General features: G+C 40.2%; 1 protein-coding gene across 3 annotated transcripts in view; it reads left to right on the top strand.

Annotated features, from left to right (window-relative positions):
* The window catches only part of Alcam (activated leukocyte cell adhesion molecule), a 199,802-nt gene that overhangs the window by 168,127 nt on the left and 15,689 nt on the right, over positions 1-15,986 (top strand). For 2 of the 3 annotated variants that reach the window (XM_004670447.2, XM_045147416.1), the window contains exons 9-14: positions 3,044-3,156; positions 6,341-6,476; positions 6,565-6,698; positions 7,910-8,042; positions 9,870-9,908; positions 10,192-10,309. In XM_004670447.2, the coding sequence (XP_004670504.1) occupies positions 3,044-3,156; positions 6,341-6,476; positions 6,565-6,698; positions 7,910-8,042; positions 9,870-9,908; positions 10,192-10,309 (673 nt within the window). The remainder of the gene's footprint in view (positions 1-3,043; positions 3,157-6,340; positions 6,477-6,564; positions 6,699-7,909; positions 8,043-9,869; positions 9,909-10,191; positions 10,310-15,986) is intronic. The other variant, XM_045147417.1, reaches the window with a different exon arrangement.

Here is a 15,986-nt window from a genome sequence, read left to right on the forward strand (position 1 = left end):
ATAGATATATCTATATCTACATATATACACAAACACACACATATATACAGAATAATAGTAATAGCCCATTATCATAAACTCTACTGACAGAAGAAGAAGAGACTGTTAAAGCCCTTTGTTGACTGAATTTCCTCTGTATGGAAATACAGTAAATTTCTGGAAATAGAATCGTTTTAAATCCCTTTAATAATACCCTTTTTATTAGCTTTGAATGTGGTTTTTCTCTCTAGATACTTCAAAGGTTATATTTAGTCCAAGAGTATGGGATTTAAAAGAGATTCATAAAGAACAGGCATATAACCTGATATTTTCATTTTGTAAATCATGAGAGTCCATATTATTAACTTATCAAAGCCATCATGGAGATAGCAATTTTTCATTCACATTGCCTTCTGGCAAAAAATAATGTCAGAGTACTTTGGGAAAATGTGAGTCTTGTTTGGTGGTTTAGAACAAACTTTCCAGCAAGTCTTTTGTTCCTTGCAGTACAATCAGTGAAATTCCTCCAGACAAGATCTGCTATAATCCTTGAGAGCATACAGTGTCTCCTGATTTCAAAATTAAAAGAAATGTTAGAAATTGTCCTAAGCATATGGTAAATCTTACTCTATCCATAATGCTTGAAAACCAGGTAGGATAGAAGCAACAACTTTGAGGGATACAAGACGGTGCATAGGGGAACTAAGCAAGCAGATGTTTGCTTTTGATTGTTGCTGGAAATGCACCCTGGGGAACCCTGTGGAAACAATGAGCTGTTAAAAACTGTTCCCAGTCAAGGCCAGTTCTCCCTCCATGCTCATGCTGCACAGGTTTGAGCGTGGTGCCCGCGGGAGACATGTGAAAAGAAAGGGGTGGCCTCCAGGTAGAGCCGTAGGCTATTTTGTTTTCTCTGAGGACTAGTTAGTCACGAGACCATGTATCTAGTCTTGTTCTATGGGGAAACAAAAGTGAAGATAGGAATTACAGCCAATAAATACAACTGCATGTGAACAGGTCTCTCATGTCCTAGTTCAAATGTCTTTGGACCAACAACCAATAGTCCAGTTCCTCACAGGTGGGGTGGTGCGCTTTTGTTGAAGAGGTTTATAGGTATGTAGGACTCTCAAAGGAAAGAGGTTTTATATGTATCATGTGTAGATCAGGCGGTGGGATAGACTAAACACTGATGGGGTAGATGGGACATCCTACCTTAGTTTTCCACTGTGATAGGGAGAACAAGTAGATGGAAGTAAGTGAGACAGTTTATTTGGATTTCAGTACATTTTGTTACATATAAATATATTTTGTTTCTGAGAAGTAGACTATAACATGAGATTTTAAGGCCTATCTCTTTAAAGCTAAGGGATTATTATATATATACACACACCCATGTCTTAGTCTACATCATATGAAAACACAAGAATCCTAAATCCTATTTTGGTCTATTTTATCCTTGATTTCTTGCTTGTTTCCCTTCTTTGAGTGATTGAAGGGCGTGCTGATTGCACAGCAGACCCCCGTCACCAGTCTCAGCCTACAGGTCCTTAGTTGTGGAGGAAGCAGCTGCCTTCCTTCTTCATCGTATTCTCAAAGCCCATCTCTGTTCACTCAAGTCTATTATCTTCTCGCTGGGCAATATTTTATTTTCTCACGATACAGTTAGTAAAATCTCTCAGTGCTCCCTTAATAAAATGTTCACCCACATACAATCCACTCAAGCATTCTAAGGAAACTTATTCTATAAGATGACGTCATTTTGGATATTAATGAGGCACCAGACAGCATGCTTCTGCACCGCTGTCCCTCAGCAGTGGTGTCTGAGAGTCTCCCACACCATCAAGCCTTGTGGGTTGATCAGAGGAAAATCAAGCCATGCCTACCACGCTCATGTCTAACCCACAGCAAAGACACACAAAAATGATGCCTCCTGCAACAACTGGCATCGAAGACACAAAAGAGAATCGGGAAGTATGAAAGTCTCAGCTCGTGACAGACACAGCTCTGCACTCCAGGAGTGGTCACTAGTCACGCTGGTCACTCGTCACTGTGAAGTCTCACAAGTTCTCTTAGCTCTTTTCTCACAAGGCAAAGGTTCCCACTGCATGTTCACTGACCAAAGCCTTTCTCAATTGTTAGGGGCCACAAAACCATTGTACCTGCGCTAGGAAGCCTAAGATACTGTTTTGAAACTTACTTTAGCTCTGTGCTCTATACCAGCATAAAATCATTTGCACCTCGATTTAATAGTTCCACAGAAACTTACTGAACCCTAGCCTGTAGTAGGTTCGCTAGTAGCTGCACACTTCCCTCTCAGTGCTGTGTGGTGTCTCTCTCTCAGCAGATTGTCGGCTCACTAGCCATCTTTGTCTCCTCTCCCAACTCTGCCAAGAGCTAAGTAGTACTTGTGCAATAGTGGCTCACGTGAACTGAATTTATTTCATACAGATCATATTGGAATAGTGAGATTGTATTGAAAAATAATTTTCATCCAAAAGACTTTATGTATGTTCTTACATAAGTTTTATAGCACTTTTTTTTTCAAAAGTGTGTCTGTTGACAATGCATGAGAGATGGAAGACCATTTCAAAAAATCCAATCTTTGTCAATTTTCTCTAAAGAAACATATAGAGTATCTCATAGTTTTTCAATTTATCACCTGCTGTTTAAATGGACTTGATTTTCCAATGCGATGCCTTCCCACTTCTTTTCATCATATTTACCTGGTTCTATTTATTTCCTTCCAGAATTGATTCACTTTTTTTCCTATAAAGTGACAGACATCACAAGGGACTATTTATGTGTACTCAAAATGTCAATTATGTCTACTGCAAACAAATGCATATTCAGTTAGGTTGGCCATGCACTTGTCCTCTGGTCTCCAAGCCTGAAACTAAGCTGAATCTCCTGCTGCCCAGTATTTTAGTCACATACATAAGATCTGAAGTTTCAGGTGCAGTTGAAAGTATTTTTGTTTTCTTTCATATTTTCCTATCCAAAACATTTTGACTATCTTATTTCGTGCAGCTCACAATTGAAGCAGATTTTCTTCTCTTCGGTCTTACAGATTTGGATTTATCTTTAAACCCAAGTGGAGAAGTGACCAAGCAGCTTGGCGACACCCTGCCAGTGTCCTGCACGATATCAGCGAGTAGGAACGCAACCGTGGTTTGGATGAAAGTAAGTGGGTGTGATTGGTATTATCCCCTTGTTTTCAGTGGCTTCCCTTAGATTTCTTTTTGATTTATATAGTACATCCAGACATGCATCTTTATATATTCATCCACATACTATCTCTGGCTCTCTTGTCTGTCTTCTCCTTCCCTTCCTCCCCGCTCTCCTTATCTGTAGGGTAACTCAAAGCACATTGAAATTTTAGAGGCTCTCCACAATACTGTGGCATCATTACCGGGTGGTGCGTATATAGTGTCATTGTGTACATGAACACATGCACACACAAGCTCATGGTTAGGGATTAAGACTTACAGTGTATGTTAAAAATCATTGCTCTGGCATGATTCGCATCACAGCCTTGTGAAGCATGTGCAAGTCACTCCTCCACGTTACTTATATGAAATGGAGGCCAGACTCCTGAGGAAGTTCATAACTGAGAGTAGAGACTTGGGGTCAGGACTTTCGGATTGTAATTCTGCCCCCACTTTGCAATTGAAACAGCCTTTGGGTTTCTGACAGCAGTCTCTGTTGTGCAAGAAACTCTTTGATGTCGGGGAGCCCGTTCTCATCTGTGGACCGTAGGAAGACACCTGCAACACCCTGGGAGCTTGATCAGCTGAGCACTTCGACTTTGTAACTATCTAAAATATAAACCATGGGGCTGGAGAGGTGGCTTAGCGGTTAAGTGCTTGCCTGTGAAGCCTAAGGACCCCGGTTCGAGGCTCGATTCCCCAGGACCCACGTTAGCCAGATGCACAAGGGGGCGCACGCATCTGGAGTTTGTTTGCAGTGGCTGGAGGCCCTGGCACACCCATTCTCTCTCTCTCTCTCTCTCTCTCTCTCTCTCTCTGTCTGTCTGCCTCTTTCTCTCTCTGTCTGTTGCTCTCAAATAAGTAAATAAAAATAAATGAAAAAAATATATAATATAAACCATGACTCGAGGCCTCAGTTGTTACTATCTTTTTTATTAGTTTTGTACTCAGTGAATGCAGTCAAACTGGTACCATTTTTAGCCTCCTCCCTGCCCTCTCCCCTCCACAGGGACCCTATTATTGGGTATATGGGTCATGCATTGTGGGCTTAGCCATCAGTTATGGGTAGGAGGAAATGTCTCTGTGTATCATGACCCAATGTATAGCTCTGACATTCTTTCCACCCCCTCTTCCACAAACTTCCCTGAGCCATGTTGGGTTCATTTTAGGGCTGCTTCAGTGATGCTATTTTTTTTCAGGATAAGATCAAATCAGTAGTTGATGGTTGTAGACAAGCCTATTCTTACAGGAAAAGGTTCCATCTACGATAACTCCTTGTACCTCCTCTGCTAGTGTTTACAACACCCTCTGCTTTGCTGCCTGTGCACAGCATGGACAGGGACAGCAGGCAAGGGGTGTCCTAAGCAGACATATGTGCCACTTGACACAGAGGTTCCTAGTGACCATCTTTATAGCAATGGTAGGGACTGCATTGCTAGAGCTCTCTTGAGAAGACATAGACTGTTTTGCATTGCTCTACGATCTGCTTTCTGATTTCTCTCACACTAGACTCATCACTATTTGTTCTCTCATTCTTAGAGTTCAGTTTCTTATTTTACCTTCTTTTAAAAATATACATATTTATTTATTTGAGAAAGACAGAAAGGGGCAGAGAGAGAGGGAGGCAGAGAATGGATGTGCCAGGGGCCCCAACCAGTGCAAACTCCCGAGGCATGCAACATCTCACGCATTTGGTCTACTTAGAGACTGGGGAATCAAACCTGTGTCCTTATACCTCACAGACAAGTGCCTTGACTGCTAAGCCATCTCTCCAGTCTTTATTTCACCTTCTTTTACCCACGAGCTTGTCACAACTTCTTGCACACTAGGAAAATTAAATGTTAGCATATAGTGTACATATTTAAAATGCTTTCTTTATGGGAGCTAATGTCCACAGAGCTAGACAAATTATAGGCAAATAACTGTAAGAACATTGCTAGTATGATCAAGTTTGGTGTTTGAGAAATAACTCCTTATAAGAAAACCAGTTTCTCCATTATGCAGTCATGGTTATTGGGTGTGTACGAAGGTTGGTGTTGCCTTCCTGGCTCCAAGTGCAAAAAACATCCTAGCAAAGCCATTATGATATTAGAACTGTGTTAACTTTTCTGATTTTGTTTCATTTCAATTTCTGTTTAACAAGCAATATTTCAAATTAAGTGTTTTATTTCTTTAAAAAAATTAGCATGTTAGTCTGCTGTTAAGGATGTCTTACTAAACACATCTTTGTCAAAATTGCTATGTTTCTGGTCTGAATCCCCTCTGCATTGACAGAGTGGTGAACTGAGTAACTTTTAGGCTTCTATACCCAACACATGATAATCCTGGCCTGCCAACAGAGGATCTTCATTCCATGAAAACAAATTTCATTCTTTGTCCAATGAAGCTCTCAAAGTAGGTCAGTGTGGCCAAAGAACAACAGTCCTCCCTGAGCAAAGCACTCACCCTCACTGCTCAGGAGCTCGTTTCACATTATAAATTGCCTGAGAAGAGAGGCTAAAATGTAATTCCGTTTTGACTCCAAAACTGCACTGAATAAAGAAAATCTACTTTGGGGCTGGAGAGGTGGCTTAGTTGTTAAGGTGCTTACCAGCAAAGCCAAAGGACCCAGTTTGATTCCCTAGTACTAATGTGAAGCCAGATGCACAACGCATGTGTCTGCAGTCCATTTGCACTGGCTAGAGGTCCTGGCATGCCCATTCTCTCTCCCTCCCGCCTCAAATAAATAAATAAATATTTTTTTTAAAAAAAAGCTAAAGGGCTAGAGAGATGGTTCAATGGTTAAGGCACTTGCCTGCAAAGCTTAAGGACTCATGTTCAGTTCTCCAAGTCCTGCGTAAGCCAGACACACAAGGTGATGCAAGCACACAAGGTCGCCCGTGCATCCAAGATGGCTCAGGGTTCTGGAGTTTGAGTTCAGTTACTGGAGGGTGTGACAGATTCTCTCTCACTCTCTCTCTCTCTAACAAATCATCATCATCATCATCATAAAAGACAAAAAACTGGCTTTTAAAAAATCTTTAAAAAAAGAAAATCTGCTTTGGAAAGCATCTGAAATTTTTTTTTAAAGTTTTAATTTAGCTAAACTGAGAAGACATGATAAGTGCCTTGACAGTTTTAATTTTGCCCCTGAAGTAAGTTCCTTTGTACTTGACCAGGACAACATCAGGCTTCGGTCGAGCCCATCCTTTCCTAGCCTTCAGTACCAGGATGCTGGAAACTATGTCTGTGAAACTTCTCTGCAAGAGGTTGAAGGGCTAAAGAAGAGAGAGTCTTTGACTCTTGTCGTAGAAGGTAGTAAATTGCCGCCATGCCTTTTTTTTTTTTAAGTTGAGAAATTATCTCAGTTCATTGCAGTATTTCAATTGTAATGGTGTTTTAGGAAAACCTCAAATCAAAATGACAAAGAAAACTGATCCCAGTGGACTGTCTAAAACCATAATCTGCCATGTGGAAGGTTTCCCAAAGCCAGCTATACAGTGGACCATTACGGGCAGTGGAAGCGTCATAAACCAAGCAAGTATCTATCTTCTTGTTCTGTGAAGCTCTTGGTCCCAAGTGGAGTTTTATGTAGGTGCCTAACATGTAGGCGTGTTTGTCACTGCATGAAATTTGCTGTGTACTTTCAGAGAAAGCTCGTGCTAGCTTCTTAAATTTCTACATAAAAAAAATTTTTTTAAATGACTCAACAAGAAATTTTAAATCCCAAGACCATGGAGAAAACATTCTATTTTAGTCAGCATCTGCATTTGAAAGAATTAAACTTGAATATTGCTCCATGGTTATTAATTCTGGAAACTTGGGTGATTAAGTCATTAAGGTATGTATTTTTCTACACCAAGAATTTATACATCAGAGTATAAACAGCCACCATGGCTTTTCTTACTTATACATATTAAGAGATATTTCTGTTTAAAATAAGGACAAATAGAGTCACTGCCTGTGAACATATGGTCCTATTTGCCAGTGTCAGGGATAGGATCAGGATAAAGCTAGCAACAGACAATAGCTAGGCAGTGCATATGTGGACATAGAGAACATTAATCAAGCCATAATGATTTACACATGTTTTAGTACAAAGTAGTGAAGGGTTATGACTTACAAAATACTACCAGCAGTCTTCTTACGAATATGACTATATCAACTGTTGAAAGAAAGATGAGAAACTGGGCTATTACTTGGGTTCAGAACTCTAATCTAACTATGTTGTCAATCTGCTTGGGATACTGGTGGGCTTCAATTCCATTCTCTCAAAAGTTTTCATGCCTGCCCATTGTACTGGAACCTGCAACTCAGAATGCTCTATCTTGCTATGTTTCGAGATATGAACACACGTGATCAAAGACATGTGCAAAGCTCAATGCAAGCTGATGTTGACAGCTCCACTTTCCTCTGTCAGTGAACTCTGCCCATTGTTTCAGCTCACATAACAGAACTAGCCAAGCTGGGTGTATTTGGGGTGATACGTAAAACATCTGCATAAGTTCAGGAATAGACAGCTCTAGAAACAGTGGTCACACTTGAAGCAAATGACTTCTGACTGGATTAAGTGCAACTGTGAGGAGGAGGGCAGAAAGACAAGAACCTCAAGCCTAAGAAAATGTGGTAGTTTTCTTATTCAGAAAATGTAAATGGCTGACCAAGTACAGATGGACATTTCAGCATTCTTCCCAGATTTGCAAAATGTTCTCTCATTTCTAAACCTATCTTCCTCCTTCTTCTTCCAGACAGAGGAATCTCCTTATATCAATGGCAGGTATTATAGTAAAATTATCATTTCCCCTGAAGAAAATGTTACATTAACTTGCACAGCAGAAAACCAACTGGAGAGAACAGTAAACTCCTTGAATGTCTCTGCTAGTGAGTATTTCATTTCTGGCATTAAAAAAGTAAGAAATCTGAAGTTATTCTTCATTAGTTTAAAATCTTCAGTTCCATCTTCCTGTACTGCATTATGGTAAGTTTTATTTATTTTGCATTTGGTACCATCAACCATAAGGTTATTTTTTTCCTTTTTTTTTTTTCTGGTTTCCATTATTGTGCTATCCTTATTTTCACAGTTTGAATCATTTCATGTCTTATGACTCAGAGGCCTTCTTTTATGATGGGAATAGTTCCCAAAGAGCAGCAGAGGATAAGAAATAACTTCCTCAAATTTAGTGTACATTTTGTATTCAGAGTACAGATAATTCAAAGATTATCTTAAAATATTTTAAACAGGTTTGAATTTGGTAAAAATGTTCATTCTTTTTAATATTTCAATACAATTCATTATGGCATTTAACCCACTTTGATTTTATTCAAGAATGCCACAAACTGAAAGCAAATTAGTAGCAAAACTGATATTAGAATTCATAAAATGAATTTTGAAGGAACTAAAATGAAAACTTACTCCTATACTCATATCACTTTTGAATTATATCCAAAATCAAATGGATAAAATTTTCTTAGAGATAATTTTTAAATCATGTCAGTTTTGAAACCCAAGTAATATATAGCAATGGGACACCAATGTCTGAATAACGTGTTTATTATGAAATGATGCACTATCTTTAATTGTTATTATTCATGTTTCTGGTGTCACCTGAAATCTGGACTGGCCTGGCATGTGCATCAATTCTACACAAGATGCCTGCTGACCTGCCAGTTACTCCTCAGCTAGTAGGAATACCTGTGCTAGCAAGCGAGGGGTATAATGGTTAGAACTTTCTAGGAGAAAATGATTTTCTAAAGATAATGGTCCCTAAAATATTATGAATGGAACACAGAGGCCCGATGGAGTGGCAGGATAAAAGAACTGAAAAAATTTAAGTATAACTGCACTCAATGACTTCTCAGACTGCAATTTAACAAGTGCTGGTCTGTGTTACCTACAAGGAGAGTCCATCCCCATTTACTGAGCACAACTTCTTAACCCTCACACCCTGAAGGAGTTGACCCAGTATTCCAGGCGCACAGTCATTTCCTCCCACGTGCAGTGAGCACTCCCTGACTGTCCAACTCCGTGTGTTAGAGGGGGAGTCGGAGGCTTTGTGTTTGATCTGGCATCATGGGTAGCTATGATGCAGACATCGCCTCTCTGAAGAATGTTTGCCTGGATTAGCACCATCCATAAGAACATGATTCTAAGACCAAAGTCATGGTGCTATCAAATCTTGGAAGTCTTTAGCAACACCTTGTCCATTGCAATCTCTTCAGGGAGTCACCAACATTAAGCTCCATTTCAACCCCATTTTGAGAACTCTCTACTGTTCAGTCCTTGACACTGACAGATGAAAGTGACTTCTAAACAAAGGAAGGAGACGTTGGACAACGTTAGAAAATACAGCATTGAAGGCTTCATAGATGAGAATTTATTTCTCCTAAAAGCAAGTACCATTGAAAGGTAGTAAATAGCGGGAAAAAATAGTATGTATTCCAGGTAAATTTGTATGTATTACTTAGTTTTTCCAATTGTGAATTTTCCATGATAGATTATATATTTACACCTTTAACTTTATCCCCAAAACAAGATGAATTTCTTTGCAGATAGTTCATGCTGTATTGAGTGTGATTTTTTTTAGATACCCTTAGCTATAGAATAGATATTTTATCTGAGTTTTATTACCTCATTCTATTATGGTAAAGGTGACTTTCATATATCAACAAATTTTGTTTTTAATTCCATATTAACATTTTTCATTTCAGTAAGTATTCCAGAGCACGATGAGGCAGACGAGATCAGTGGTAGGTACCATGTTGCCGGCTCCTCTTCCTTGACACTCAGCTCAAGATCTATGCAGCGTCCTCGGACCAGTCACCTAACTAGCTGGCCACGATTTTGACTTGAACTGAAATGCCAGAAGAAACAAGCTAGTCAGAGCACTAAACACTTACCCTTATAAATCATCAATCACAAATTTGCATGCCAATCACCGTAGTGAGCCTTCACCACCGCCACTAGCAGGGAGGCCTCTGGCGAGGGACCGGCGCCCCGTCTGTAACTGCGTGCGCCTCTCCTTTGTTGCAGATGAAAACAGAGAAAAGGTGAACGACCAGGCTAAGCTAATCGTGGGGATCGTGGTCGGCCTCCTCCTCGCTGCTCTCGTGGCTGGCGTCGTCTACTGGCTGTATATGAAGAAGTCCAAGTAAGTGCGCAGAGAAGATCGTAGCATTGCGGGCCTTGGTGGGAGGCAGAACGGTCCACCGAGGATGCTCACTCGGGCTGTGGGGCTGTGCGGAGGATTTCTGTAAGACAGCAGGGTGACCTACTGGGCTTTCTTCACGGTTCCTACATCGCCAGCACTAAGGACACGGCCTACAGTGTCATTTTATGTCTCTCCTCTTAACCTTTCTTAGTCAATATTTTGAACTCTATTATTCTATTTTTTCCACTGCTTGTGTAGGTTTTTTTTTTTTTTTAAAGCTTATATTGCCTAAAGGTCAAGCACTCTAACATTTTTCCTTGAGTTTGATAAAAATAATTAGAAGAGATGAGTGGATAGTTCAAAGCCTACTAGGTGACTGTGCAATGAACAGTCTGGCCAGCAAGGAAATAATCAATGAAGTGAGAATCTCTTTGTTTCTTCTAATTATGGACTAATAAAGAAAAAAAAAATCCCCATTCTCCCTCTCCACCCCTCCCCCATCTATTTCTCTCTCTCTCAAATAAAAAAAAAAATTAATTAAAAGGGCTGGAGAGATGGCTTACAGTTAAGACACTTTACTACAAAGCCCCTCTCTCTCTCTCTCTCTCTCTCTCCCCCTCCCTCCCTCCTGCTGATTTCTCTCTGTGTCTCAAATAAAGAAGAGAAAAAAACTCTTTGGCCTTAAATTAAAAATTGACTGGGAGTTGGAGAGATTACTGGCATTATTGGCATTTGTCTGCAAAGCCAAAGGATTCTGGTTAGACTCTCCAGGACCCATGTAAGCCAGATGCACAAGGGGGCACATGTGTCTGGAGCTTATTTGCAGTGGCTGAAGGCCCTGACACACCCATTCTCCCCCCTGTCTCTCTCTCTCTTTCCCTTTCTCTCTCTCTTTCTCCCAAATAAAGAAAATATATTTTAAAAATTGATTGGACAGGGAAATATATGTTTAAAATCCCTTATACATTGTTTGATTAACCTGATAGGAATCATAAAATAACTTTAACACTAAAACTTTAAGGACCACCTAACAGCGGTTTACAATGACAGCGGGGTCAAGCCGGTGAGGGCTGTCAGTACACACGTGCCAGACGCTCCTTTTCCACATACGTTCCGATGCCGCTGTGTCATTTCTAGAATAAGACAGACACGTGCCCTAAACCACGCAGCTCATCGTTTCACTGCTTTAGTTGACAGTGAGTGTGTTGCCAGCAGCGATGGGGAGCAGGGCTCCAGCATCTGCATCTTTCCAGGGCTCCATTGGTGATTCCGTAACACACTTCTAGGTTCAAGATATGGGCTTTCAGGGCTGGGGAAATGGCTTAGCAGTTAAGACATTTGCCTGCAGAGCCTAAGGACCCGGTTCAATTTCCCAGGACCCACGTAAGCCAGATGCACAAGGGTGCACATGCATCTGGAATTAGTTTGCAGTGGCTGGAGACCCTGGTGCATCCATTCTCTGTTTCTCTCTGCTTCTTCCCCCTCCCCCTTTCTCTCTCTCTCTCTCTCTCTCTCTCTCTCTCTCTCTCCCCCCCCCCAAATAAATAAATAAAATATTTTTTAAAAAAAGCTATGGGTTTTCAGCCTATGATCTTTTAAATGAGGAAATTCGTTTTTGTAACAGAATATCCACCACAGTGACCACTGTGCACATAAGTTCATATTTTCTTCTTGTATGATACAATTCTCCTAAAACTTTCTTTAAAAGAAAATCAAAAGTAAAATCATTTTCAAATCAGAAACCTTGGTCTCTGCTATGCTGATGTCAATTCCGATATTTCAGTGAAATTTCTCTGCCAGGAAGACATAGCTCAGAAATTATCAAGCCCCATAGCAACATGAGCATTTATAGATCTCTTTTGTTTACAGCATATCTATGACGTAGACACGAGTATTAATCTTACGATACGGGCAGAGAATTGTAAGAGATTTGCGTGTGATTACATCGATTATAATAGAATTATTTGTCTAAATGAATGATGATTTAGAATAGGGGACACAATATTTAGGTAGTAAGTACTTCACCTCACAATGCCTTTTTCTTACCTCTCTCCATATGGCACACACACATCTTCTGTTGTGCTGTGACTGATGGACATGGCGTCCATTCCACACGTGGGGCACAGTCATCCCCAACAACAGTTGTCATTCTCGATAGTCTTCATCAACATCCAATGGATTAGTGAGCCAGTCACACCCATGTGTGTGTGTGTGAGAGAGAGAGAGGATGAGAGAGAGAGGGAGGCAGGGGGATAATGATCCAGAGATCAAGAGCTGAGGAATCAGGAGTTACCTTTCTTGCTAGGCATGTTCACCCAGTTCACACCTTTGTGACTGAATGAGTCCCACCTGGCAAAGAAGAGGCAGCAATTGGCTTCACTCAGTCTAAGGCTTCCAATGTTTGTCTCATGCAGAAATAACCCCACAAACACAGCCAGAGAAATGTGACAAGATGTCTGGGTATCACAATGCCCAATCAAGCTGACATCTAAAATTCACCATCCCACTTGATAAATAACATACTATTTTGCTCAGTGAACATTTATCTACAAATTCGTCATTGTATTTGTATGTTAGGTATATATGGAAAATGTAGAGAACTCTTTGACCAGGTGAAAAGAAATACAACAATTGACCAGAAGAAATAGCTACTATAAGACAGATAATTTATAGAAATTCTCAGTGTGCACAATTTTCCTTGTGATCAAGACACTGTCCCCCCTTTATGATGTGGTAAGATACAAACCTAATAGCTTAGATTCTACTATGTTGACATCCTATTAGCATATCTCATATACTCCAAAGTAATTTTATTTAGTAAAGAATGGAAATAAAGTTCTCCTGTGTCATAAAACCAAGCTGGAAACTAGACTTTGGTCCTCTATACTGTGGTCAAATGAATTTTAAGTTGCTGGCGAACACTTCTAACACCTTAGTCACACTAGTCAATGGTCAACATCTTATCAAGCATCACGTGACCTTCTGTGAATAAAATAACTTTTGTGTGTGTGACTTCATTAGTTATTACTATAAGTAACCCAAAATTAAAATCATGGGTAAATAAATACTGAGTGATTAGTTTCACAATGTCATTAGCTCAGACCTTGAGTATTTCCTTTAAAGTGTGTCACTAAATAAAGTCCAACTCTTAACATCTGACTTGAGCATTCATGTAAATGACATATTCAATTGAAAACTGCACCAAATCTGATCAAGTTAATATTATTGGCGATTGGCATAATAAAGAGCAGTTTTCCTGCCACGTAGCAAGGAGGTTTTCATCGGTGTCAAGAATGTGGAGCGCTTCAGACTTGGGAAGTGCTTCTCACTCCTGGTTAGTCACTCTGCCTGTGCCTCCAAGACAGGATGAGTCTTTTGTAATATGAGTGAGTGTTTACCACCTAAGTCACTGTCCTGAGAAATGTAAATCCATAATGAGAGCTTTCAAGTGCAGAATTTCTGAATGATTTTACAATATTATTTATTTGCAAACAGAGGGTGGGGAGGAAGGAAGATAGGCAGGTAATGAAAGAGAAAGAGAGAGGCAGAATGGGCATGCCAGTGCCTTTAATGTCATTATAAAAGAACTCCAGACTTATGTGCCACTTTGTGCATCTGGCTTTACAAGGTTAGTGAGGGGTTGAACCCAAGGGCCATCAGGTTTTATGAGCAATCATCTGTAACTGCTGAGCCATCTCTCCTGCCCATGTTCAGAATTTCCAATACCAATTTTGTTACGTATTTTGCAAAACAGTGAAGTTTTAGCAACAGGTAAGGGAAGTTCTTTGCATCGGTAATTGTAAAATCATTGGAGACATAAGAGAAACTGTCTTTTGTTCCTAAGTAGAAGTTGTGTACATTTATTGGTAGACTTAGAAAGTAGCAAGTGCCCATGTATTTCTCATTCTGATGGAAGACACTTTTTAAATACTCTTTTCACATACAGAGAATTGCAGGAAGAAGTATGTGGCAAGTTTTGTGGTGATTAGATATATTAATTGAAACAAGAGGACTCCTTACTTGTAGCTATAGTAAATCTAAACTATCACTGGAAGGTTTTAAACTAAAGATACATTTTGATAGAGCATATGACCAATTGTTTCTTAGGCATGTCATGTACAAACTTATGGCACCAGGTATAACATTAACTAAGTCCACTCTATATCTACTTGTTTAAAAAGAAAAACACTTGAGAACAACATAATTAAATGATTTTTTAATTTTTTTCCTTATGTCCTTCAACTATCACTTTTAGATATGCAGGAAGCAAAAGTTACTATTCTGTATATAAATACACATACCTTACAGCATAAGTAGTGAAAAAGAAATAAGAGCTGAAACTCGAGGAAAAGGATAAGGCAGGATGATTTAGCCGAACTTCTTCAGAAATTTATGAAGACCATATTTTCCAGGAGGTGGTAGGTCTTGAATAGACCCAATAGACTTGTCACCGACTGGGTGCAAGAATGGGCCAGCTACCTGTCTGTCCAGTGTACTCTACTCGGTGTGAGAAACACAGACACCTGCTATGCGATTTGCCTTAGGTCCACCATAGCATTTTCATAAAAATTACAGCATAATATACTACAGAAATCACAAAAGACAAATATCCTCTTAGTCTGCATTTTATAATGCTATATTGCTCTAGAACTCTCTCAGAAGAAAATGAAGATAGTCCTAAATTGGCTGACATACCTATGTCACTGAAACCACAAGAAACTGCTCAGCCATTCTGGAGCTTTTCCTGGGAGCCTCTTGATATTTGGAACAAGACTATGCAAGGAAAAAGAAAATTACTGTAATTGAATTCTATTTCAGTCAGTGCTGCCTGGGGAGCGGTGGCTTGGGAGGGGAAGAGGGAGACTCCCGTGAATAAACCACAAAGACTGCTCAGCACCTACACCCCCCCCCCCCGTGACTTCGCCTCTGCTACTGTGTGAACATTGAATATACTGTCCTTCCTCTGTTTTGGTCCCCCTCTCTCTTTGTACTTTGATGAAAATATTTGATAATTTAATAAACTAAGACAGTAAATCCCACTTAACCTCCCCAAAAAGTATTTCTTCCGGATCCCGTACAAATCCACACCTATTTTGGCACCTCACCAGGACTATTCATGAGTTAACAGTTCAGGCGTGACTTGGCCTGCGTGTAGTTAATCCGTTACTGTGGAGGACGGTTGCCCCCATAAGGAATGACAGAGTCTCTCCGTTTGCTTTTAAAGGCAGAGTAAGCCAAGTGTTGGCTCCCTCCTCTTTTACTACTCATAACCTGGCAGGCAGCCAGAAGGATAAAAAGAAAGTGACCCATTATTCTAGCCAGTCATAAATAATGCACCAGAAAGGGAATAGATGAAGCGCCAGCACCAGGGCGTCTGGTTAATCAGTGGGTCATTGGCCACTCAAAGGGCAGAGCCATGTGCGGCCCTCCCTCCTACTGCATGTAACCTGGACGTCTTCAGAGGAAGGGGCTCGTGTCAGAATGCAGTGGTCTTCAGTTAGAAATTATGTTTGATTTCATTACTTTTTTCCAAGCTAAAGGGAAAAATATCCCACTGTCTGCTGTGAGCCAGGCTGGGTCCCGTCTCCATGTCATGAACCTTAAGTAACAATGATCAGTGATGTGGAGTGCACGTCAGAACTTCCTGTGTTCATGGACGTTAGAATCTTACATTTAC

Source organism: Jaculus jaculus, chromosome 4 (genome assembly GCF_020740685.1).
Source record: "Jaculus jaculus isolate mJacJac1 chromosome 4, mJacJac1.mat.Y.cur, whole genome shotgun sequence".
Classification (NCBI taxonomy): domain Eukaryota; kingdom Metazoa; phylum Chordata; class Mammalia; order Rodentia; family Dipodidae; genus Jaculus; species Jaculus jaculus.